Source organism: Mycteria americana, chromosome 3, assembly GCF_035582795.1.
Source record: "Mycteria americana isolate JAX WOST 10 ecotype Jacksonville Zoo and Gardens chromosome 3, USCA_MyAme_1.0, whole genome shotgun sequence".
NCBI lineage: Eukaryota > Metazoa > Chordata > Aves > Ciconiiformes > Ciconiidae > Mycteria > Mycteria americana.
In genome coordinates this window covers 112,715,017-112,738,693 of record NC_134367.1, presented here as the reverse complement: position 1 = coordinate 112,738,693, position 23,677 = coordinate 112,715,017, and the positions used below count along the sequence as shown (strand labels likewise).

General features: G+C 42.4%; 1 protein-coding gene across 20 annotated transcripts in view; it reads left to right on the top strand.

The window, feature by feature from the left end:
• Positions 1-23,677, top strand: part of NRXN1 (neurexin 1) — a 735,915-nt gene that overhangs the window by 444,857 nt on the left and 267,381 nt on the right. For 3 of the 20 annotated variants that reach the window (XM_075497465.1, XM_075497464.1, XM_075497463.1), the window contains exon 1: positions 10,137-10,377. The exons of the other annotated variants lie outside the window; for them this stretch is intronic. In XM_075497465.1, coding sequence (XP_075353580.1) covers positions 10,137-10,377 — 241 coding nt within the window. Of the gene's footprint in view, positions 1-10,136; positions 10,378-23,677 lie in introns of those variants that run through there. 20 annotated transcript variants of the gene reach the window in all.

The following is a 23,677-nucleotide window of genomic DNA, read 5'->3' as shown; positions in this document are numbered from 1 at the left end:
TGGTCCAACAATGCTTCTTTACAGTGATAATGCTTTCCTAAACAAATTGCCCCATTAACCAAAGTTGATCAGATATTTACAGGATTCCCATTTATCTATGTATAAAAACTGAGGAAGGCCCACGCATCCATAACTATTATAAACATTTGCATTTATCATGAAGCAATCTCAAAGTGCTTTAAACACAGTATTGGTTTTAACGCCACACTGAATGTTCTTGTTAGAGCTTTATAGATACAAACTTGTAGGTGTAGAAGACTTAATCCTGCAATGCATTGTTTAATAGCGCTGGAAGATGAAAGCCTTTGAAACCTTTCAGCATTGCTGTGAAGGGTGTAATTCTACCAAGCCTTACTCACGCAAATAATCTTTATCCTTGTGACTGATAATATTGACCTGGCTTGTCAATTAGCTATTAAGTAACTAATGGTTTGTAGTGATTTGCCCGAAGTTGCACTTGAAAAGCTGTGGCAGAGGCAGATGTAGAACTTCCATCTTTTCCATACTACCAAGGGGAAGTGTAGGATAATGTTTTAGATGATGGTATGTATGGCACATGACCTGATAGCCCAGCCATGTATCATCACAGAAGCAGTTAATTTTACAGTGTCACTGGATGCGAGATGTGTACTGTCACAGTAAAATGTAGGTAGCTGTCTTTATTTGAATGCTTCAACAAAAGTCTGTATATTTTCTATATTAGAATCCCCTATATTTGTCCTTAGGAAAAGAACAGAACGCATGTACCACCAGATATTCTCCTTCGTTAAGCTAATTATCTTTGGCTTCTGTAGTAGCTTAATTTTTCTTGCCCTATCAATAGGCCTGCTCAAAGAAGTACAACATAAAGGGTTTTATCTATGTTATTGATTGGCTAGAAAGTGATGTGTTTGGGACTCTGTTGGAGCTTCCCTAGTGACTATTTATTTAAATTGGGGGAAAAAAACCAGTATTACTTGAAAAAAAAGAACTAGAACTTTCATTTAACATTACAAAAGAGGGCATTGCTTAATCCCTGAAGTAGGAAATTGCTTTTCTTCATGATCCATTGCTTTCATACTGTTTCTGGCTGCTGGTGCTGAAGGAAAGAAAAACTATGTTCTCACTGTTTTCACTATATCTATTTTCTTATCCTCTACAAAAACTTGGCTGCTAATTTGTTGTTGAAGTAAATAAAGGGAGGGGGGAGCTTGGCTATGAAAAGATCTTTTTGTCTCAAATGGGCATTGCAAATACAGAAGCAAAGCAAAACTTTATGTGGGAAACTGAAAAAAGGAAATTAAGGATTTGAAATAGTATATCAAAGCTGAAGTATATGAGATACTGCTATTCTTTGAGATGCTGTTATGGGTTTATACCTAAATTCAGCAGTGTGTTCCCAGAAGATGAATGTTGCTAAGGAGTGTTTTTTCTTGTGTTCTGATCTTGTACATACACAGAGAGAAAGAAAAAGACAATTAAAAGCAAAAGGCATAGCTGGCTGAAAATAGTGGTATCTTGTTTCACCTTGCTTAAAACTCATTCTTTTTTGTTAAAAGCACCCACTTTTTTATTGCTTCTAAGATACATTACAAAAATATAGCGTGTTACAGCTCAGGGCTGGAAAACACTAACAGACTGTAACTAAGGACTGATTATTTAACTTCAGAAGTTACAATATTTAGTTAGTGATTCCCTGACATTGTCAGGACAGGTCACAGAATGCATTTTGAAGTAATTATAAGTTAGCAGCAGCGGTTTATACTTTTCCCCTAGCAACAGCAGTAGAAGTTGTATTTTTCTCTTCTCCTATCAGTGGTGACTCCTGTTTCTTTTTTTCATCTGATTGCTTTCTATTTTTTTTTAATCCATTTAGTCTTGCAAATCATAATCAAAGGTTATGCTAGCAAAATAGCAATCTGAAAATAATTGTGATAGCGAGTTTTTGATACGGGTATGTAACAGAAGAGATAAATGTAGGTTTTATTTTGAGTTTTTGCTTGTGCTAGCTATATGAGGAAAATAGCAAGGCCACACCATATGCCCAATAAAAGCTTCATTAGAAAGGCATTAGTAGATTAATCCAACTTACTCTGTGGTTTATTTTATTTAGAATGTAATAAGGTAAGTTCATTAGTTTGCAGACTTAATGTTTTCTACTGTACCTCAAAGCAACCAGTAACAATTCCACTGAGACTCTGCAGATCTCACTAACACCTGTCAAGATAAACACATGGCTCTCTAGGGGAATCATCTTGGCAACATAACTGAGGAAATCTGGAAAAAAGTGAGTCTTTCACACACAAAAGAGTGTTACATAGTATAAACTTGATTAATGATTTTTCACATGCCTCTGAGGTCATATATATCTCTTTGAAGTGGAAAAAAAAAGTCAAATCAACCTCTGAAGCACAAATATTTTGCAATGTACAATACTGTATTTGAAACGTATTTTAAAGAACTTGAAGGATGTAGAATAATTATGCAATTTGAATTGAGCCTCAGAAAGGCTGTCTGAGACCAGCAATTGAGTCTCCATCCCCCTAGGGCTAATATATTAGATTACAAGGATTATTGTAGTGGCAGTATTTGTGCCACTACATTTAAGATTATGTCAGCATTTCCATTTTAAACCTGTATGTTCAGAGGTTCATAACTCAGCTATAGAAAATTTACTTGGCACTATGAACAAATATGGTTTCTGCACAGTGGTGACACTTTTTCTGGGAAAAAAAGAAAGAAAAAAAGAAAGAAAAAAAGAAAGAAGCTTAAAGCTAAATAAGTATTTGGACATTTTAAAGTTATGAATGCCAAAAGTTAATGCTGTTTCTTACAACTCTGCTTTTTAAATTCAGTTATTTCTACAGCTGACTTGTAACACTACCGCTGTCTGGAGTCTAGAGCAATGTATTGAACTAGAAGAGCGGACAGAATGGTAGCAGGCTGTACCTTACCCCTTTCTTTGCCAATATTGTCACAGGACTAATGCACTCAGGGAAGGCAGGAGGTAGAACTCCACTGCACATCCTCTTCTCCATCAAGGCCAGGAAGGGGGTGGGGGGCATGGTGACGACCACAAATCATGATGGGTGATATCTTAGAAATCCTGTCAGGAAAATCTGCTTTAAAATGCACTCCTGACTGTTACTAACTTTAGGCACTCCACAAACATCATTTAGGGCTCTCCTGGCTACCACTGGACTTCCCACCAAAAAAAAAAGGCAACCAACTTTGCCTTGCAAGGTCTTTAAACTCAATTTCCCCATTTTAGGGCCGTTGCGCTTTGAGTCTAGTTTGAGCTTGGCCCTAACATGGCATTTAATATCTCAGGTATTATGTATGGTAAGCAGTAACAAGAGCTGCAAACAACCCAATACACACATTTTTCCTATTTCTGAAGGCCTTTATAAAGAAATAGGCTTGGCATATACTTTGTATGCTTGTACTGGATACAAAAGAGCACAACGCTGGATTCTGTTATTGGCATCTGTCACTGATCTCATCAAACTTCTTGATGACTAATTTGCAACCTATTTTTGTGGGGGTTTTTTTTGTCCCTAGCTGGAGTATTTGCTGCGGAGTTCAAATTAGTAGCGTTTAAGCTCTAGTCAGGGATCTCTCTTTTCTGCGGCAATGCAGTGCCAATTCCTGTGGCAGCACTGGTAGAAATCAGAGAGACTTTTGCAGGTTCTGCAGCAGTCTAATTGCCCTTAGAAGTAACTGCTCATGCAGTAGTCCAGAGAGAACCTGAGTACAGCCTGCCCTGCTTGATACAGGACTACAAATCTCTTAAAAACCTCCATGTAGATACATGTGGATTTGGCCTTAATTCCTGTGGCTTTATATTGGAATGAAAGGGGAAACCTAGCCAAAGTATTAGCACCCCTTGCACAAAGTTAGGAAAAAAAAAAAAAAAAGAAAATACAAAATTAAATAGCATTGCAGCACTGGCAGCCAGCAAAAGACAACCCCCAGTGGAGTACAAGCCATCCTCCTCAAGGCAGGTCAAACCATGCAAGTAATGGTAGATGGACTTGGCAAAGTGCCCTGAAGACTGATGGACTAACCGGGGCTATTTCAGACCAAGAGAGAGCTTCCTTTCAGAGTCAAAATTCCCCATTGGAAAATGTTCTCCAACCAGCCCCTTCTATTCTAAATTGAAGGGATCTGGCTTATGTGCATGGTTTCAATAAAATGAAACAAAATAAAAATCAGCTTGCTTTTGACAGCAAGGAATAGAGAGAAAGAGATTATTTCTGTCTTTATACACACAGAGTCGAGAAACATTTAATATGAAGATTTAAGCCTATTTGGATGGACAGATTTATGGACAGAAAGACTTATTAACTATACTGAGATTTATTTTGTACTATACATATAGAGAGAATAGCTGCACTACAGAGAAAGCAGCCTAAGTATTTCCATTATAAACTCCCTTTTTTTTACATGATCACCAAAAATTTGCATTTCTGTGTATTTTATGACTGCACAAATACTCCATTCACCTCTCCTAGAATTATATTTTTCACCTTCCAAGTCTCTGAGTAGTTCACATGATAGTTTATTGGCTTCCTTTCTAAAGTAAAGGGTTTCTGTCCTAAGTTATGTAGGGTTAGGACACAAACTGGCCATAGTTATTCATGAATGACAGGCCTAGGTTTAGTATCTTGCAATTCATTGGCTTTTGAAAGAAACATTCTGAGCTGTTCAAAAGGGGAAAATTAACACTTGCAATGTTATCAGATATTGAAATGTATGAAAATCAGACATTTTCAGTATTGGAAGATCCTATGTATAGGTCCTTAAATTCATCAGAGTTTATAGCAGTAATTGGAAACATGAGCTTAAATGTTTTCTTCTCTAAGTTGCTGACTGTTGGACAGATAAACATAAATTCTGGCCTGCTTAATTGCAATCACAAAATGTCCACAGGTTTTCAAATGAAGTGAGATTCCATACCCAGTGGCGGAGAAAAGCTATACTACAAAAACGTAGGAAGTGTGTTAAAGTGTTCCTTGAATAGTATTCCCTGTAATACAGGTACATATTTGTGGAGGTTTTTTTCTATCTGAGTTTGCTGAACAGTACTTGAGCTTCAGGAGTTTAAGAGTGGATGTTGCAACACTAAGTGCAGGATTTCATCTCTGGAGAACATCAGTGGCCAGAGAAAGCCTGGTTGCATAAGGCGGCACTTAACGTAAAGGAGCCCTGAATTTAACTGACAACTTCTGCTAGCCTAAGGCATGGGCTGCACTTAAGTTTTGCTAGTGTCACCTTAACTGTTAAGTTGTTCATCTTAACTGATATAGCTGTATTGACAAGAATCAGGGTGTAGAGAGATATGGTTGTACCAGCAAGAAGTGTCTGATTTTATCCGAGGAAGTAATGTAAATTACACTCATGGAAGTACTTTTTTTGTTTGTATAAATCTTCTCTAGGAGCATTGGGTATTTATATGATAATGGCATTAGAAGAAGCCAGGGAAAGATGTGTTTTTACAATTAAAGATATTCTTGCTCATAAACTTAGGAACCTACTGGTATTAACGGAGTCCACTTGGTGGAAGTAACTTGATAAAAAGACACATTTCCTACAATGTGACCTGCACAGGGTAAGTGTTAAATGGGGTTAAAAAAACATTAAATTAACTTCACTGAGCTAAGTTTCCGAAATACTAAAAACTACCTTGTGAACAGTGTAGTTTATTTTCACATTTTATTTGCTATGCCTGCAATGGGACATTTATTTGTTAACACAATCACTTGTTTATTGCCACCTTTTGTACCACTTCCTCCTTCTTTGAGTGAATCTTCACAGACTGATACCACAATGTTGATTGTGTTGTGAGTACATGATTCTGTGCCCTTGGGGATTAAAACCAGATTATTTCAGCTTCAGCTAGCCCTCAGCTAACAAAGATTCATACTCTTATGTCAGCAGGGGGTAAAAAAGAAAGTATTTTAAATAAGAAATGCTGCTTACCATCGGTTTTCATAATGTTTACTTGCAGATGCTTTTAACTTTTACTTTTCATTAAACAGCTTAACTCTGAGTGCTAAGACACCCAATTAAGCTTTTTTAATAAAACATGAAAAGACTAGAAGTATCTGCCTACCAAGATTTGCTTCAAATTGGAAATAAGTGCTTGCTGTTATCACAGAAAACTGAGCAAGAGAGGATTTTACTTCCTGGAATTTCCTTCTTTTGTGTTCCTGTCCCCATCTACCTTACACTTGCTTTCGTACACACTTCCTTCTTCACTTTCCTTTTCACCTTCCTGTTATTCTTTCCATTTTCAATCTTTTTATAACATTTTCTGCAAATTAATTCTCCCCATTTCTCACCCGTGCACTGCATTAAATCACCTTTCTCCTCCCTGAAACTTGGATGGTCCCCCTGTCGTTTCTCTCTGTAGTTCAGAGTGCAGAGCCAGGAAAATGTCAAATGTTATTAGAGCTAGTACATACAAGGTGCTGAGCACATTGCCAGATCCAGAAAGGGATGCCTGTTTAGGTGTCTGTCGCCCCATTCACATTTTAACTGGGTACTTTAAGAGTTAGACACCTAAATAGCTTTGTGGAGATTGGCCTTTGTGTCCTCAGCTCCTGGTTTGGATAGGCAGCAGCAGCAGAATCCATTCATTTAAGAGTCCCTAAGTAGTGTAACACCTAAAAATGACCCATTATAATCTATCTGATGAAAAAACTTCTCTAAGTAGTCTCCAAACACAGATTTAAACTAGAAACTTTAGTGGCAGTTATGTGTGTGCACTGCATAAATAGTACACATTTAATAATGCCGAGCACTTAAACACCCTTTTTATCTTCAGTAAAATATTAAATGAAGTACCTTTGAAGTACGTAAACATTTTACTCCTTTGTCCTTGGTATTTAAGCATTTTAGGCCTCCCTGACACAGTAGATGGCAGATGGAGTAAGAATTTAGATGAAGGTGCTCAAGATACAATACACTACCCAATAATAGAGAAAAAAAGCTTACACAAAGTCCTACTGTGTCCACACCAAAGTGTATCAAAGTATATCCACACCAAAGTGTATTCAACCAAAGTTGAATAAACTATGATCAGGCTGGAAGGGATCTGCGGAAAGCCTCTGTTGCAAGGTTCCCATTAGGTGTAACCTTGCAACAGAGGCACCAGCCATGCTCTCCTGGACGCCAACGGGGAAACTCCCACCAAGAGGTAGCAGAATACAGCTCTTGATGGAGGCCTTAATAGAGCCAAGCAGAAGTTAGTCTAGACAGGACTTGCCAACTGAAATTGTATCTGAACAACTGCGTCGCCAACTGTATCGTTGCATGGTTGGCAATACCGGCTTCCTATTTCAGAGAAGTGATAACAATTTAAAGTTACTCGTCTGTAGGATGTCTAGAATCATTAAGAACAGTCAGTTAACTACTGCATGTTTCTAAAACGGCAGCAACGTGTGAACAGTTTACTGAAAAACTGGTTCCAGTGACTGACTGAAATACTTTGTTTCCTGAATCAGATTGATAGAAAACCCTGGTGGTATTTATGGACAGAATTTCCAACACACATTACTTGCATGGGCAGGAAATATACATCAGGGGCTTTAATTTTAGGAGAGTTGGCAAATCCAGGATGACGTTTCCTTAAGATTTCTTTCATTTTTCCTTCTTTCCTTAACTCTGAAACTTAGAGAATTTATTGTATTTTATTTTTTAAGAGGTGATGGTGCGTGGCAGTTGCAAGCTGATAGTTTGGAAAATTGGGGTTTCTTACTTCTGTTATACTAAGGCTTCTTGAGACGGGTTGGAAAAGTCACCGGCTTCCTTATAAGCTGCCTTTCCCTGTGGCAAGCCGGGGGTGGCAGAGGACAACCCCTGCCCCGGAGGACCGCTCCCCCGGGGCCGGCGTGCGGTGCTGGGTTGGCGGAGACCTGCCGGGGGACCACCCCGCGCCGCCGCCGCCTCTCTCGCCCTTGCGGGCTTCCTCCGGTGCGTAGGTGCATTTCCCCTTGAGTCCTTTCATCATTGCGTTATGATCTTTTTACAATTTACCTCGGCCTTTTCGCAAAACTTTGACTGCGCGGCGAGGCGGCGTTGCGGTGCATCCAGGCGGGGAGGGGTGTAAAACGCACCGCCCCCGGGGCAGGGCCGGGCCGGGCAGGGGCCGCCGCTTCCGCGCCCCGGCTCTGGGGGTTTCGGGGTCCTTTCGCCGCCGGGTGCAGTCCCCGGCACAACCCCGCGGTGAAGGGCGTTCCGCCTCGCCGGGGGAAGCAATCCGCCCTGGGCTGAGCAGAGGCAGGGCGAAATGCCTTTCTCTTTCCTAAGCCTACGCAGCTAAGTAAGGGTTGTGACTTCCCTTCGCATCCCTGTGAATTAGAAAGCGCCTCAGCAAATTACAGTGGTTTTCGTTTAAATTAACGCGAAATGTATAAAAAGGCATTCTCACACCCACTGCTCGCCCTCTCCCTTTCACGCATCCGCACCCCGCACCCATGATCTCATGCTGCTGAAGGCATGGCACAAGATCTACGGCAGGCTGGAAACGGGGGAGGGAGGGAGGGAGAGGAGAGCAGAGCAGAGCAGAGCCGGGATCGTGCGGCTCACACACCCTGCTGCGCCCAGGTGCGGTACTGCAGGGGCTGCGCCTCCCGCGGCTGGCTCGGGGGGGGGGGGGCGCAGGACCCGCCGAGGGGTGAAATGTTTTCCCTTTGAATGCAGACCTTCGCTTTTAAACGTGACATCTCCCACCCTCGGCTGCGGGGGTAGAGTAGCCCTTCCCGCTGTTCTCGGGGCAGGCGCGGGTGCGCGGCGTGGGGCGAGCGCCGCGGCGGGGACCCGCACCCGGGGGGCGCCGCCCTGCAGCTGGGGGGGGGGGGGGGGGAGACACGGACTCAGCCCAGAAACGGCTTTTTTTCAGCCCAGTTTGCGTCTGCGGTGGGCAGCCGAGGTGGGGTAGTTGAGTAGTGCCGGAAAAAAAACCCCGGTGACTCTTTGTTAGGCGCCGTGTGTGTAATTACCGGATAATCAAAGCCGATGCTCGAACAGACAGAGGGACACATCTGATGGGCGAAGTTTAGGCCGATTAAAAGACCCGAAATGGTTCTTTTTAAGATGAAAGTGGTTTTTCAAGACACTGGTACAGCTGAACTATCAGAGGAGGGGAAATGCTCCCGCCGTGCTGCTGACTCCGCGGCGCGGATGGGTGGCGGGTGGGGAAGAGCGGCGTGTGCGTGTCCTCCGCGCCGCCCGAGCCATGTTCTGGCAGCGCGCGGCTCCCGAAAGGCAGAGGAGAGGCAGCGCGACTGTGTGGGAGCTGAACTCAGCCTCCCTCTTTAACATAGGCTCGTCCTCTGCATTGCATCCAAGCTTCAGCGATTTGCTGTTTGGAGACTGCAGATTTGCATAGCCCTGCTCTTCGCAAGCATGGTTTTTTTTTTTTTTTTTTAATTTTTTTTTTTCCCCCAGCTTCTTTCATAAGGGTGCACTATTCTCCCTGAAAACGCCCTCGGGTGTTACTGTCAATAGTCAGAGCGTTGAGATTGCCGGAGCAGCCTGATTATTGTCTGGCGGCGTGTGCGGGTGTGTGTGCGCGAGTGTGAGCGTGTGAGTGTGTGTGTGTGCGCGCCGGGAGAGAGTTCGCTCGGTGAGGACTCACCAGTTTGGAGATGAATGGAGGGAAGAGCAGCAGTTTGATTTTCCTCTGCTTTCCCAGCGCTGGCTGATGGAGTGGCATCCCCTTTTTTCTTTCTTAGCAGAAATGTGGCACGATTGGCTACACTGTGGATTACTGAGGATGGGGGAATGCTTGGCACTCTCGTAGCCCTTGCAACTGTGGAGTATTGTTAATGAGCACCAGCCCCGGGAAAGCTGAAACTAGCGATTGTTTGGGCGCGGGGCTTTTCCCCTCTTCCGCCTCTTTCCGAAGGCTCTGAACTGCCTGGATTCTCCGCCTCTGACTATGTCTCGGATTGTTTTGGGTAGAAGAAGACCTGGAGAGAAGGATCCTCATAAGCTTTCCCAAAGGGAAGAGATGGCTCGCCTGGTGCGGTGAGCTGCAGCCAGCGCCGTGTGCGTGTGTGCGAGCGCGCCTCTGCCCAAAGTTTGCCTCCTTGGCTGTGGCTGCTGCTCCTCCCGAGGACGCCGCGGGCCGGCTCGCCGTGCACCGGAGGATGGGGGGGCTCCTCAGGGGCAGCCCGGAGCCGGCACCCGCCAGCAGCGGCAGCAGCAGCGCCGGGGGCCGCTTGGCCCTGCTCTGGATAGTCCCGCTCACTCTCAGCGGCCTCCTTGGGGTGGCGTGGGGCGCCTCCAGTTTGGGCGCTCACCACATTCACCATTTCCATGGCAGCAGCAAACATCATTCAGTGCCTATCGCTATCTACAGGTCACCGGCTTCCTTGCGAGGCGGACACGGTGGGTTTGGACGCCGCTCGGTACCCTGCATGGTCGGGTGTGCTCCGCGCCGCCCGCCCCGCACCGGCGCCCGCCCCGCAGAGGTCAGGCGCGGGCTGCCGGGACCCCGCGGGCCGGGGCTGCTGCCGCTGTCGGCGGGAGGAAGAGGAGCGCGGGGGGCAGGCGGGGAAGGGCTGGGGGGCCGGTCCCGCCGGCCGCCCCGCCGGGCGCCCCGTCGGGCGGGGTGCGGGCCCGTCCCGCCGCTCCCGGCTCGGGGACGAGGAGCCGGCGCGGGGCTGGCGGGGCGGGGCGGGGGCCGCGCCGGGCGGCGGCGGGGGGCTCGGCTGGCCTCCAGCCGGGCGGGGGCGGGCGGAGGACGCTGCCGGGGCAGCCCGGGGCTTGCCGGGCATCCCCCGGGGCCGGCGGCGTCCCCGTGCTGCGCGCCCCGCGGAGCCCCGGCGGGGTCGGTGGGCGCGGGGCGGGCGGCGGAGGGGAGGCTCTCCCGCACCTCTCCGCTCCCCCCAGCCGGCCGCAGGCAGAGCCGGCTGGAAAGGCCAGCCCGGAGGCGCCTCCGTCGCCCGGAGCCGCGGCCCCCGGGTGGGAGCGGCCCGGCAGCGCCGACCCTCGCCCCCCCCTCCCCGGCACCCTGCCTGCCCCAGCCCGGGGCCACGCACACGGGAGCAAACTGCCCCCGCGGCGGGTGTCTGTGGTCCTGCGCCGCGGCGAGAGGCAGGGCAGGGCGCCGAGGGACCCCGGCGCGGAGCGAGGGGCGGGGAGGGAGCCTGTGTGTTGCTTAAATTGCTGGTGATGATCGCGCTCCTTCCAATTCATTACCTCGGTCGAAAGTCGATGAACTAAAGCAAAGGTCAGCTACTTACACGGGGGATCGGGGAAGAAGTAAGCGTCCAGACACTGAGAAGGGGAAATAATGCCCACCGTAGCGGCCAGGAAAGGGACGGAGATAACATTCTTTTCAGGTGCAAATACATTTTGCTTAAGAATTACAGTGCCCCGGTACTTAGTTTCTGAAGTGACAGGAAGCTGCTTCAGTGCCCTTTAAACAGCCCTGTTACAGTTTTTCTCTTTCTTTTTGCATGCATACTTACGCGAACCTGTACATAGGCACACGCAAAATAGATATGCATATGTTCAGCGTTACTAAAAGCTGTGAAAGAAAGCGAAACACCAGGCTGTGTTTTAAGGATTTAAAGCCTCCCTTTGTCTCCGAGGGAGGAAAAAAAGATAAAGAAAAACCCTTGTTGGCTTCTGATTAGATTATACAGCTTTATTCTTCTTCATTTTCTCATCTTGCCTTGCTTCATTTGCACGATCATGCGGTATCATTTACAAGCTTTGCAAAGTAAAAAACCTTTGCATCTCTGTGCAAGATGACCCAGTTGCAGGCACGAGGTAGTTAGGATTTATTGGGCTGTTTTCAATGATTAACAATGCTAGCGTTAGTGGATATGATAGTATTGTTTACCTGAAAATTCCCACTGTGTGCTAAATACCCTTTAGTACTCAACTGCTAGAACAGGTAAAGTGCACAGAAATGGCTTTTCTTAAGCATTTTGTTAATTTTTAAAAAAAGTTAGGTGCCTGGTCTAATTAAAAAAAAAAAGAGACTGAGAAATTCAGGCCACCGCTCTCTGTAGTGCACTGAGGCAGTGCAAGATTCAGAATGCTGCATGTTCTGTACCGTATGTGCTTAAAGGGGAAAATTAAAAATGTATGTGTATGCACATATGTGTATATGCTTATTATTCTTTCGATTTCTGGCTATATGGGAATATAATTTAGGGGCTTGCTATTAATTTGAGGGAAGGCTAAAAGAATGAGGGGAAAAGAAACGTGATTGTAGAGGTGCCAGCTACAATTCCTTAGAATGCATTTTAAAATCACACCTTTTGCCAATTTTTAAAAACATTACCTTGGACCCAATCAAAGGGTGATGGTGTAAAAAGGCAGCTGTCTCAGGAGAAATGAGTCCTGTTAAAGAAAATGAAAGATGAAGTGGTGGAGCTGCCACTTAAGGACTTCATAGGGAAGCCCAGGAGCCTCTCCAGAAGTTAAGTAGCTGATTTTACAAAATGAAGGTTGTTGCATGTCTTAAGAAGGCATTTCAGAGCGTTTACTTGATAACTCTAAACGTCTTTGCTTTTCTGTGTCTATCAGAAATTCTACTATCTGACACTGTTTTAAAACATCTACTTCCTTTCATTATTAATTCTTCAGAGAGGTGTTCCCATTTGCTTCTATAAGCCTGACAGAAGCATTTCTCCTTCTGGCTGAGCAGGGTTGGACAAAGCTCCAGTGGAGCCCATCACTGCATTTCTAAGCATCAGTCAGAGGGAACTGGGGTGGTGGTGGTGGGGGTGCTTATTCCTTACCCCGGCGTCAGAGTGCCCTTCTCCAGTGTCCCCAGCCCCTGCTGGCTTAGCCAGGTGAGAATGAGAATTTGATTCTCAGGCTTGTATCCTTCAGCATTAGCTCCATTCAGTTTTGCAGTTATTCCGTTCTGGTCTAATACGATTGTATGTAAATGTTGCAGTCTTTATGGTGACCTCATACCTGCTTTTTTGTTCCTTTGTCAGCTTCTCGTAGCATCATACCTGTTAAAAGTCAAAAAGAGCTTTTAGGGTAGGTCAATTAGTCGATCCCCGATGAAAGCATTGCTCTCTAATATTGTGAATCAGAAGTGTCAAACGAAGGAGAAATGATCACTTTGCCCAGGCATTCAATAAATGTCACCACAGTCCTCAGACATCCACACCCTCCTCCTCTACCCCTGGCACCAGCGAGCCCTGCCACCCCCATCCTCTCGGCAAATGCCTTGATTTTTTCATTCTTTCGGTTTTCCTTGAGCCAACTCAATTCCAGCTAATAGTACAAGCAAAGCCAAAAGCCCAGCATGGTTGGAGTTTTTCCACTTCTTTTGAAAAACCAAACCACAATCTTGCTGCTAACACTCTCGTCAGGTAATTTTGCTGGGATTTTGCCTAGTAGTATGATCTCATGTCGTTTTAGTGGACAGTATTGTGCCTCACAGAGACATAGACAGAATTCTAACCAAGTAATTAGCTCACCCTATTGTACAAAAAGTAGTTCAGCACACAGCTTTTTAATATACTAAAAGTAAAAATTAAACATCTTTCAAGCCTGACCACATGATTTTTCGACTTAGCTTTCTGACTGTTATTAAACTCGGGAAGGTGAAAGATGGCTGAAAGAATCGGAAGTTTAACCACAGGAAGGAATAAGAAAATAATTCTCTGGACCATGACATCAGCAATGTAAAGAGAAGTACAAAGAAGTGAGAGAGAGGCTAATGTTCACAAATGTAAGTCCTAGGCTGCTCAGCGCTTGCCAGTGGTCTCTGCAGCATGTGGGTTATTTGGTGATTTATGTTCATACCTCCTTGCACCATTTAAGAAGGCGGCTATTGCTTTTGTTATAGCTGTATCTACCATGCAATCTTTTTTTGGAGTAGACAGAGTAGCTCATACTGCAGTGCCTCTAGATTAGAAAAACATAGACTGTCCATGGCAAAGCCCACATAAAAGGAAAGAGGTTGCAACTTTCTCAGTAACGTTAAACGAAGAAAGTCGGTTTCTTTAAGAATCCCGGAACACGATGGATCATGTGTGAAGTTAAAATTACATGTTGAATAAGTAAAAAGTTAAAAGTGTAGCTGTATGGATTGCTGTCATCATCCTCATTTGCCCCTTCCTTCCTGCAAACACCTCTTTGGTCTCTTCTGGGCTGGGCCTTTTATTGCCCCCCAACTCCTCATTCAGTTACCAAATGACAAGTATAGTGTGTCCATTTCTTCCGGCTGTTTCTTCTTCCTGTGCTCTCAGGATCTTGTTCAGGCTGTTTTCTGATAAATATAAGTTGATTCTGGGTTTTTTAAATCTGCCAGAGTATGCGCCAGGAGGTGACTAATAAATCTGCATGTTGGTGTGTGCACGTGCTTGGAAAGAAAAGGCAAAAATGGGGAGAGAATAGGATCGACGTGCTCACAGGCAGAACAGAAAGAGCCAAGCAATACGTGTAGGGGTTGTGCATTTAAGAACCTGGGTTAGCATGGTGCCAGAAAGGGTTTGACTTGATGAGACTTATGACCAAGATACAGGCCAATGGTTTAGGAGGAGCAGAGGCAATTTGAAATAGCGGGAATACGGTACTAGGGGCAGTTATTAAGAAAGTGGTAGTTTGGGGAGGGGAAGTGCTAGGGACCATTATGGTAGAAAAGTAGAGGGATTTAAGCTGTTGAGCAGAGGGGGGATGAAAAAGTGCTTCAACAGCAAAGTTCCTGAGCAGGAAGAAGAGTTTGTGGAAAATGAGGGCTTTGGGGAAGAAAAGTTGACATATTTTGGAGGTGAGAGCTGAGGTTGAGCACAGGGATGGAGCGTTACCGCAGCACGTTCCCTACCCCAGTCTTTTCTACCCAGCGTGCGACGTGGCAGCAGGGACACACATACTGATCTTCCACTTCTGAGCTAGGCCAGCTTCTTCCAGTCTCTGCTTCACCAGTGTTGCTGAAGTTCACGTGTACTGGATTCATCCACCTTATGTCCATTTAGAGAGACTTCTGTAGCAGAATCACCAGCTCACTGTTACTGGAGTGCCAGACTGCGGGCTGGATCAGGCAGTGAAGATGCCCACTGAACTCCACAGGAGCTTTTGCTAAGTAAGAATAGCAGGACCAGAATTGCAAGAGTGCAGTAAAATCATTTATACCACCATTGTGAAAAATATGACCAAAACAACTTTGAAAGATGTGCATATAGATAGCACTTTATCTGTGTAAGAAAACTGCAAGGAAAGACTTATTAGTGTAGGTAAAAATAATTTATGGACTTTTACTTTTTTTTTAATATACTGGAATTGCTATTTCTGCATATAAGGATAATAAAACAAATATTTTTAGGGCCTAGGGTATATGAAATGGCATTTTTTGGTTAGAATGTGCTTATTATGTTGCAGAAAAGGGTTATATTTTGATTAAAACTTTGAATGTAAATGCTTCCAGATGTTCAAGCATTGTTACGCAATGTGATATTAGAGGTAGAAGTGAAAAAGTCTCATCTTCATGTTATAATTGCCTTTTTTTAGAGACAGATCTTTTTAAATGTTTTTTCAAACCTGTTTGTATATCACAATCTTCTTGTTTTATATCTCCTTTTCATTCATGGATTTTCAAATACTTACTAGTTCTCCAGTTCTGAGTACTTCTTGCACATAACTGAGATAGTTTCATGTTTTAAGACTGTAAAGCATAGCAGCTTTCTGCACATCTTTAAATTATATAAATTTTATATCCCCTTTCAAAATTTCCAGTATGCTCCATCAGTTATTATGCCCATCAGCTGCCAAAGTATTAACATCAGTTGGAATAAAATGAATAACAAAGCAATTTCAGTCAGCATAGTGCTTAATTGGCTGTGCATTTAGATATGCATATTAGGAAGTGTGGTTTCTATATTATTATTTCTGTCAATATGGCTTGTCAAAGAGGCATACAGTCTTCAACAGTATTGCGGACAGTCTGGAGCACTATAATCAAAAGTGGAATGTTGCTCATGGATTTCTGATAAGCATCTTTATACAAGCCCTACTGCCTTAGTACATGCACAGCTATTGATTGACTGGGGTGCCTTTACAAGAGCTAAATAAATAACAACGCTCCGTTGTCACTTATCAGCAATACCACTTTTGCCTCGGCCTGCGGTAACCATGTTTTTCTAGATTTAAAGCATGTTTTATTGTCTTTTAATCAAATACTGTTTGAAATAAGTTATCAGCAGAAATTAATTTAGCATTCAATACAGTGTACTTCCTGCTGTTTCTAATTTTCAAAGATGGATTTTCTCTGATAGCAAGAAGTTGACTTGGCTTTAAGGGAAATTTCTTTCTGTCTCTTCATTTTAGTCCAGAGGAGAACTCTGTAGACAAAACTCTGATGTACAATTGCTATGCCCAGTGTGAGTAAGCACAACCAATTCCACAGTCCTGATATTTTCTTAGCTTTCTCACACAGATGGCCATTACCATGGTTAACCATAGGATGATATGCTTGATTTTCAACAGATCTCGTAGTGTAGTTCACTGAAGTTCCTCCTTTGTCTTCTCCTTGGTCAAAGCTTGCAATAGTTCTTAACCTTTCTGAGTAATCAAGATGACATTACCGACCTCTTTCTTGTCTTTCCCCAGTATCAGTTAATTTATCTCTGTGTTATTAAGTTTGATGTCCTTAGGTCTGCCACAGTATCTGTAGCAAATTTTTCTAAGCTAACAACTTCCTTTCTAGTTTGTAAATACAGCGTAGGCAGAGCTGATAGATCTTGCTGTGATAATAAGTTGACTTGTGAATGTAGCTGTGATTATAAGTAGAATGGAACAGTCTGATTTGATGAAAGAAAGTATATTATAAATAAAGATGCTGTTCTATAAAGTTAAAAGTAACAAACATAAAGAAGAGATGCCATGTACTTACCATCATTTAGACATTTTTTTCTTTCTGAGTAGCAACATGGATGTCTGAAAGTAGTTTTCCCCCCTCTTTCTCATAACTTTATATACATTTGTGCACAAGCATGTGCATTCACACACATACATATCACAGACGTTTCCTCGTAATGAGAAAATGGTCCATAGCGTTAAGTTGAAAAAGAGAGCAATTGTCTAAGAGTTGAAAATGTTAAAAAATATTCAGTGACAATATTCATTAACCACAGATGTAACTGGTCAGAAGAATGTAATTAATTGTTCCCTTCCCCTTTAGTTGGCAGAAAAATAAGCCAGTGAAAACAAGGTGGGAAAGGAGGAGGGGAGAAGAAGTAGTGCTGCTGGATGTTGGTCCACAGAGCTGGGAAAAGGTGGTGGGGAGGATGCCATGCTTAGGACCAGTCACCATCTCTGGCCCATGATTAGTGAATCACCATAGAAAACTGTAGCAATTGGTTCTGAATTTCTGTAAGCACTAAACTGACTAAATCCATCAAAATAGCCCAGATTAAGGGTGTGACTGGCTCATGCACTGTAGTTAGGATAAGAGTCAAAAAGCTTTACCATTTCTGGGGCTCGGTTGATAATAAAAATGTATACATACAATAGATGCGTGGTATCCGTGATCCCAAATCTCAGAAGGCAAGACAAGGTTGAAGCTGAGGCAGGGTTTACCGGCAGGGGTGAGGAATCTGCATCGTCTTTTTTTTTTTTTCCCTCACATATTTGAACTGTAAACAGCACGATGATGAGTCTTCCTTTTAAATACATAGATAGGTGTTTCCTGAAGAGCTTGCTGCTCAAGCATGGAGAGACGGAGGGCTCAGCAATAAAAGATTTGCTCAGATCATTCTGCTGTTCTGGGGCCTTAGTGGGGGATGCGCTCAGACACCTACTCAGAAATGACAGAAGTGTTAACTCTTTCTTTAGCTCTCTCTTACTGCAGCTGTATCTGCAAAGAAACGCCAACATGCTTCTAAAGCAAGTTGACTGCTTTCCAAATATATTCTTTTATCCCTGCATATCTGCAACTGAGTTAGGGCTTCTCTAATTTACTTCATTAATTCAGCTCATCTGCAATTGTAAAATAAAAAAGAGCAGAGAATGACTAGACTTGGAGAAACTTCAAAAAACTCTGAGAAACTTTCTCTACCTTGAAGAGGAGTCAGATGTAGTCTTAATCCATGTTTGCATTGCTGAATCACTGGAGTTGGTTGACTTTCTCAGTGACAACAGCTCTAGAGCTCTGGGAAGTAGGTGGAAAGGAGATGGGGAGAAATGGCCGTGGGCTTGGCTCCTCCTCACTGACCAGTGGAGATAAGGAGATGTGAAGGAATTGAGGGCTAAAGACGACACTGTTTCTGATCATTGGCCTGAGCCTGATTTGCTCTTACTGAGGTCAAGCACAAAATTTCCCCCATTTGCATGACCTGATCTGTTGTGCCTCTGTCAGATATCAAGTCCCTCAAGCATGCTGCACTTCTGATGTGGTCCTCCTCCACTAAAATAATGCTTTTTAAGCTGTGAATGAATTATTGCAAATAATAATGCAAGCACATATATTTTTAAAATAGGTTTGATGCAGTTAGTGGATGTGTTCACTTTATTTCATGACAAGAATTATGAGGAATCTTTCAGCAAAAATAATGAATTGCCACATTTATGGAAAACATATGAGCATGAATTGAATCATGCTGTTGTCTTGGGTTTGGATATTCAGTGCCCACAGAGAGGGGTTTAGGAGTTGTGACAAAACAACAGATGTGAGATTAGCCTCTTTGTCTAAATGGATGCGTCCTAAAATCCTGTTGTCCCAGTTGGTCAGAACACGCTGTGCCTCCTGTCCAAGCCCCATCCTTCCACCCATGCTCTTCTCGGGCTGGTCTGTGTTTGCGCTTTGCCTTGCTGTGGGTTTAAATCCACCTGGGGCATGCACCCCAACCTTGGTATTCAGAGCAGCTCTCAAGTACTGCTGCTGATTATTCTAAAAAAAATAGAAATGCTGTGAATGTCCATCTTCCTGAATAATCTATTATATCATTATATATGGTATATCAACTGAGGTTAAATAAAACATTATATTGGCAAGGAAAGGTGGAGGAGAAGTCTACCATTATTTTATTGCTTGGAAGTTTTTCCAAGCAATTTTTTGTTACTTGGAAATTTTACTGAAGTTGCAGGAGTATGACTGCTCACTTCATGCCCTATCAATTAGAGGATGTTATTTTTCAAGTACTGTGGTTAAGAAACATGCAACATGGTTTTGTTAGAAATTGTTGGCTAGAATGTGTTATGTATGAGGGTACATAGGCCAAATGCTCATTTCGACTGCTGACTTCTGACAGAAAACCAGTCATTCACTAAGACTGAAGCCAGAACATTTTTTGTAATGGTAATTTTTAACTTTTGTAGAAATCTTCTCACATTAGCTCATGAAGTTTGCTTTTCACCACTCAGCACAATTTGACAGCTTTAGCTGTTGTCTGACATGAATATAGTAAAATCCACTGTATGGCATTTAGAGGGAGAAGTTGGTGAAGAAAGAATAGTAACAACATTATTTCGCAGCAACAACAGCAAAAACAAACATCTTAAAGTGAGATGTTTGAATATTTTACGGTGCAAGACATTGCAAAACTGTAGTTAAGCATGCAGATAAAGAGGGGTTGTTGGTCTCTTAAGAATAATAGTGGCCTGTAAATATCTAACTCAGACACTTGAATTTCAGTTTGTAGCTGGCAGTGATTTCATGAGTTGTATGATTATCTAAATGAAAATGCAATTTGTACATAAGTGTGCAGAAGCTTACTTTCAAAGAACCTGAGGTCAGCAAAGGTAAATAATTATTAAATGGGGAAAAATATGATACATCTGCTAGATATCTATAGAGGCAGTTACTTTAGATATGGCAGTTATTAACGCTGATATAAATTGCAAGTGACTCAAGTGAAGACTCCTCAGCTTCTATGTATTTGTTGTACTTGTAGGATAAAATTTGCCTGTCAGGGGGCTTATGCCTTAGACTTTGGGAAGGTGGGTTTCAGTGCAGTCTGTGTATCTCATATGGTTTTTGCTGGCACTTGAGCTAGGGACAAATGTCACTGTTTTAGTACAAGGTCACTGCTGGAGACATGAGAAAGGCTCATCCTAAGCTGATCATAGCAAGTGTGGTGTGAGTAAATAAATATGTCAGGATTTTGCAAATATTTTCAGTTTGTTTCAAGTCATTAACTTGATCTCTGCTGGCTATTTGAGAATTGCTCTCCTCTTTTTTTCCTTTTTCCAAATGTAATTGTTTGAATTGGAAGAAAAACTAAAAAAAGAATTACATGCAATCTAGGAGTAAATTTGCATATGCATATAGTGTGTGCATATGCATAGTGTGTGGTGGTACTTTTGTCTTCTGTAGGGGTCAGTTAATTGCCAAAGTATAGTTTGGAATCGAGGAAAATCGGGGGGCGGGGGGGGGGGGAAGGAGCAGTCATTATTGCTAAATGCTACTTAGGGTAAATCAGTTCAACAGCTAACACACACACACACACACACACACACACACCCCGTTTCTAACTGTCATGTCGAAAAGTGGCATATATACATTAACCCTTGTCCTGCATAAGCACGGGTATCTCTCCGGCACTACAGCTTATCTTGGCAATAGGCTTGTCTGGAATGGTTACTCCCGTTTCACAGAGAGGAGCTGAGGCATGGTAAATCAGCTTCTCGTTTGTGTTCCCTCTTGAATGATTCAAAGAAATCACGCAGTGGTCAGATTGGCCATCTGAAAATTCCCTCTGTGTCTCTTGTGCACTTGCCCGTGATATGAGAGACGTATCTGGGGCACGGCCAGAGTGTGTAACACTCTGTTGTCAATTGGCATAGCTTAAAGCAGATTCCATGCTGGTTTAGCGTATGCCATGCCTCAGTCATCCCTCCATAAGCAATTCATTGGGTAGTGCTTTTCCCACAGTTGTGTGTCAAACAAAAAACTAAGCGCAGCAGAGGTTAAGGATTATTCTGTTTCAGCCTTTGCTTGTGCTTGTTAATGAATAGCTATCCAGTTTATTTCAGGAGTACACGGCTTTACCTATCTAAATGTGACAAGCATCTAACCATAAGTCACACAGCGGCCTGAAATGGGAAAAGGAATTAAACAAAGACTCTATGAGTTCCGTATTGCTGTTTCATTCTATTGTATTGTGCTAATATTAAGAGCCAGGACCATTAAAACAATGTACTAGTTACTGAACAAATACCATTCTTCCTTCCTTTGGTGTGTAGGCCATACTGTGGGATTAATAGAACTGATTTGTGAAAAAAAGAAAAAGGGTGATGCAAAGAAAGGGGGGAGGGGAAGAAGAAAAGGAAAATAGGTCGAGCAGGCAGAGCATACCTTTGCTTAAGAAAAAGAAAAACAGAAATAAAGAAACATATTCCCCCGTGAAAATTTGTGATTTTTTTTTTTTTTACAGGGAATACTTTCTCAGTTATTTGGTTTGATTTTTATAGAGCTATTGTAATTATTTTAGATGTGGAAAAGGCATAAAATACTGATCTTTGTGTATGCCAGTACACTGAGCTTAGCACTCTCATGCCTTCATAGATAAGACTTGCCTGTCTTTTGGTATAAGTCAAATCTTTCCAAACTCCCGTCAGTGCTTACATTTTTGGGCCCATATGGGGGGCAGTTCCCTTAAATATTGTTCTCTGCTTGTCTTGTAATTCCAGTTGCTCATGGTATCTGATGTCTATTAAGGGAGAAGGGCAGTCATAATGCATTGAGTCTAGATTTGAACTGGTGGCTTCACATCATGTCATTTTGTTTTACAGATACTGTTTGCCATTTAAATGTGCCCTCTCCATGTAATTGCTCTGGATGTTTGAATGTTGGCATCAGTAGGCGAGGTATTTTCTCTGTATTCCATAAGTGAATGTGAATGGGGTGAGGAATTCGTTCAGTGAAGACACATCTAGCTTTGTTTGAAAGGATTAGTTGCTTTCATATGTTACTTTAGGACTGTTAGGATAATTAGCAGTTCATCAGAATGATTTCACAGGCCATTATTTGTGAGAATGACTGGGACAAGGCTTTTTAGTTTGCAGCGAGTCTGTGTGATTTACCATGTGTAATGCCAATACATGTGAAGAGTCAACAGTCACAGAGGGAAGGTCACCATTAACTTTCTTTCATAATTTCATGGGGTTTTTTTGAGTAATACATCATGTCGTGTGTCTTTTATTTCTTATCTTAGCGGATGTTATAATTTTTAATATTATTTGTTTGTATTATGGTGGCATCTAGAAATTTCAGTCAGGTTGTGAGCCCATTGTGCTAAGCAGATGGATTGAATAGAAAAAGACAAGAAAGCTGAGGAAATAATCAGTCTCTGCTGCTGACAGTACTCTCCAGGGTAGGTTTCAAAATAGCTCAAGAGCTGTGTAAAATTAATAAGCTGTTCCTCATGTACTGAAATCTTCTTTCATATTGCATTGGCATGAGGGCTCTCTGTAGAGAGGAGGGGCTGCGAATAAGATTTGCCAGAGGATGAGGCTGAAGATTGTCCCTGAAAGTCCAGATTTTACTGTGAGTCCAATGGATGAGTGCACACTAACAATATGCATACAAGTGGTCTGTGTGGAATTTGTCCACTACAAAATCTCTGCATCAGTGAAGTCTGCTTAGTCCCTCAGAGCAAGGTTTATTAGGCATAAAATTTGAATCAGTGTCCTTTTGTTTCTTTAGCATCTTTATAATTTTCTTCACTGATAGCAGAAAGAGATGAGAAATCAGGGAGCATTACTCTTATCTAATAGAAACTTAATGTTAATGAGATATTTTAGTAGCTTTTTGAGGTACTAGGTCAATTTGTATTCTCTGATGTGGACACATGTTCCCTTGGACTCCAGATTTACAGTGTTGCATGAAGTTTTTGATTTTGTTATGACATTTTAAAAATGTTATTTTTTTCATACAGTATATATTCCATGCATATATACAGTAGAAAAACTAAAAATAAAGATGTAGCACTGAATCATAATTAGAAGGGAAAAAAATCATTACCTGTCATGGAGAAAACTCTGAAATAATAAATACCACTGGCACATTTTACTGCTATCATAAATATTTATTCAGCACACGTCCATAGGCTCAATTTATTACATCATATTCACTTAAATGTGTTTATGAAATGATCCTTCTGCACACACACACATTTTATCAAATTTTAGATTCCTTGATTAATGGCACAGACCTTTTTTGCTATGTGGCACATTCTGTCATACATCTAATCCAATTTTGAAATAAAGGTATTCTTAGATCTTCTTATAATTAGGCTATTCTTCTTCCTACAGTTATACCTCTTTTGCTTATTTTCTTATAGAATGGATTAAGATTTAATAGTGATGTATTTCCTAATAAACACAGCTGGAGGATAGCTTCTTCCATTATCATAGATATACCTTTGTTACGTCTTCATCAGAACCCATTAAATATTCTTGGACAGTCACTTAGCAATACATAAGATGTTTCTTGTCTTCAGTTTCAGCAGAGACATCAATCCAAATGTTCTGGGCTATATTGCATAATTGTCAAGGAGTTAAATATGCACAATGAAGGTACAGTACTTAAAATTTACTGGTGTACATCTAATGTTTATAGATAACCCTTCTAAAGAAGTCAGGATGTATTGCCATGTTCAGCCATTCTATCTTAATTCTAAATCACCGTTGCATTGTCTCTGTGTTTTCTTTTGCACTCAGTCAGCCAAAGACCCTGTAGAATGTTTACCTTGCAGTCTTGCTATTTTAATTATCT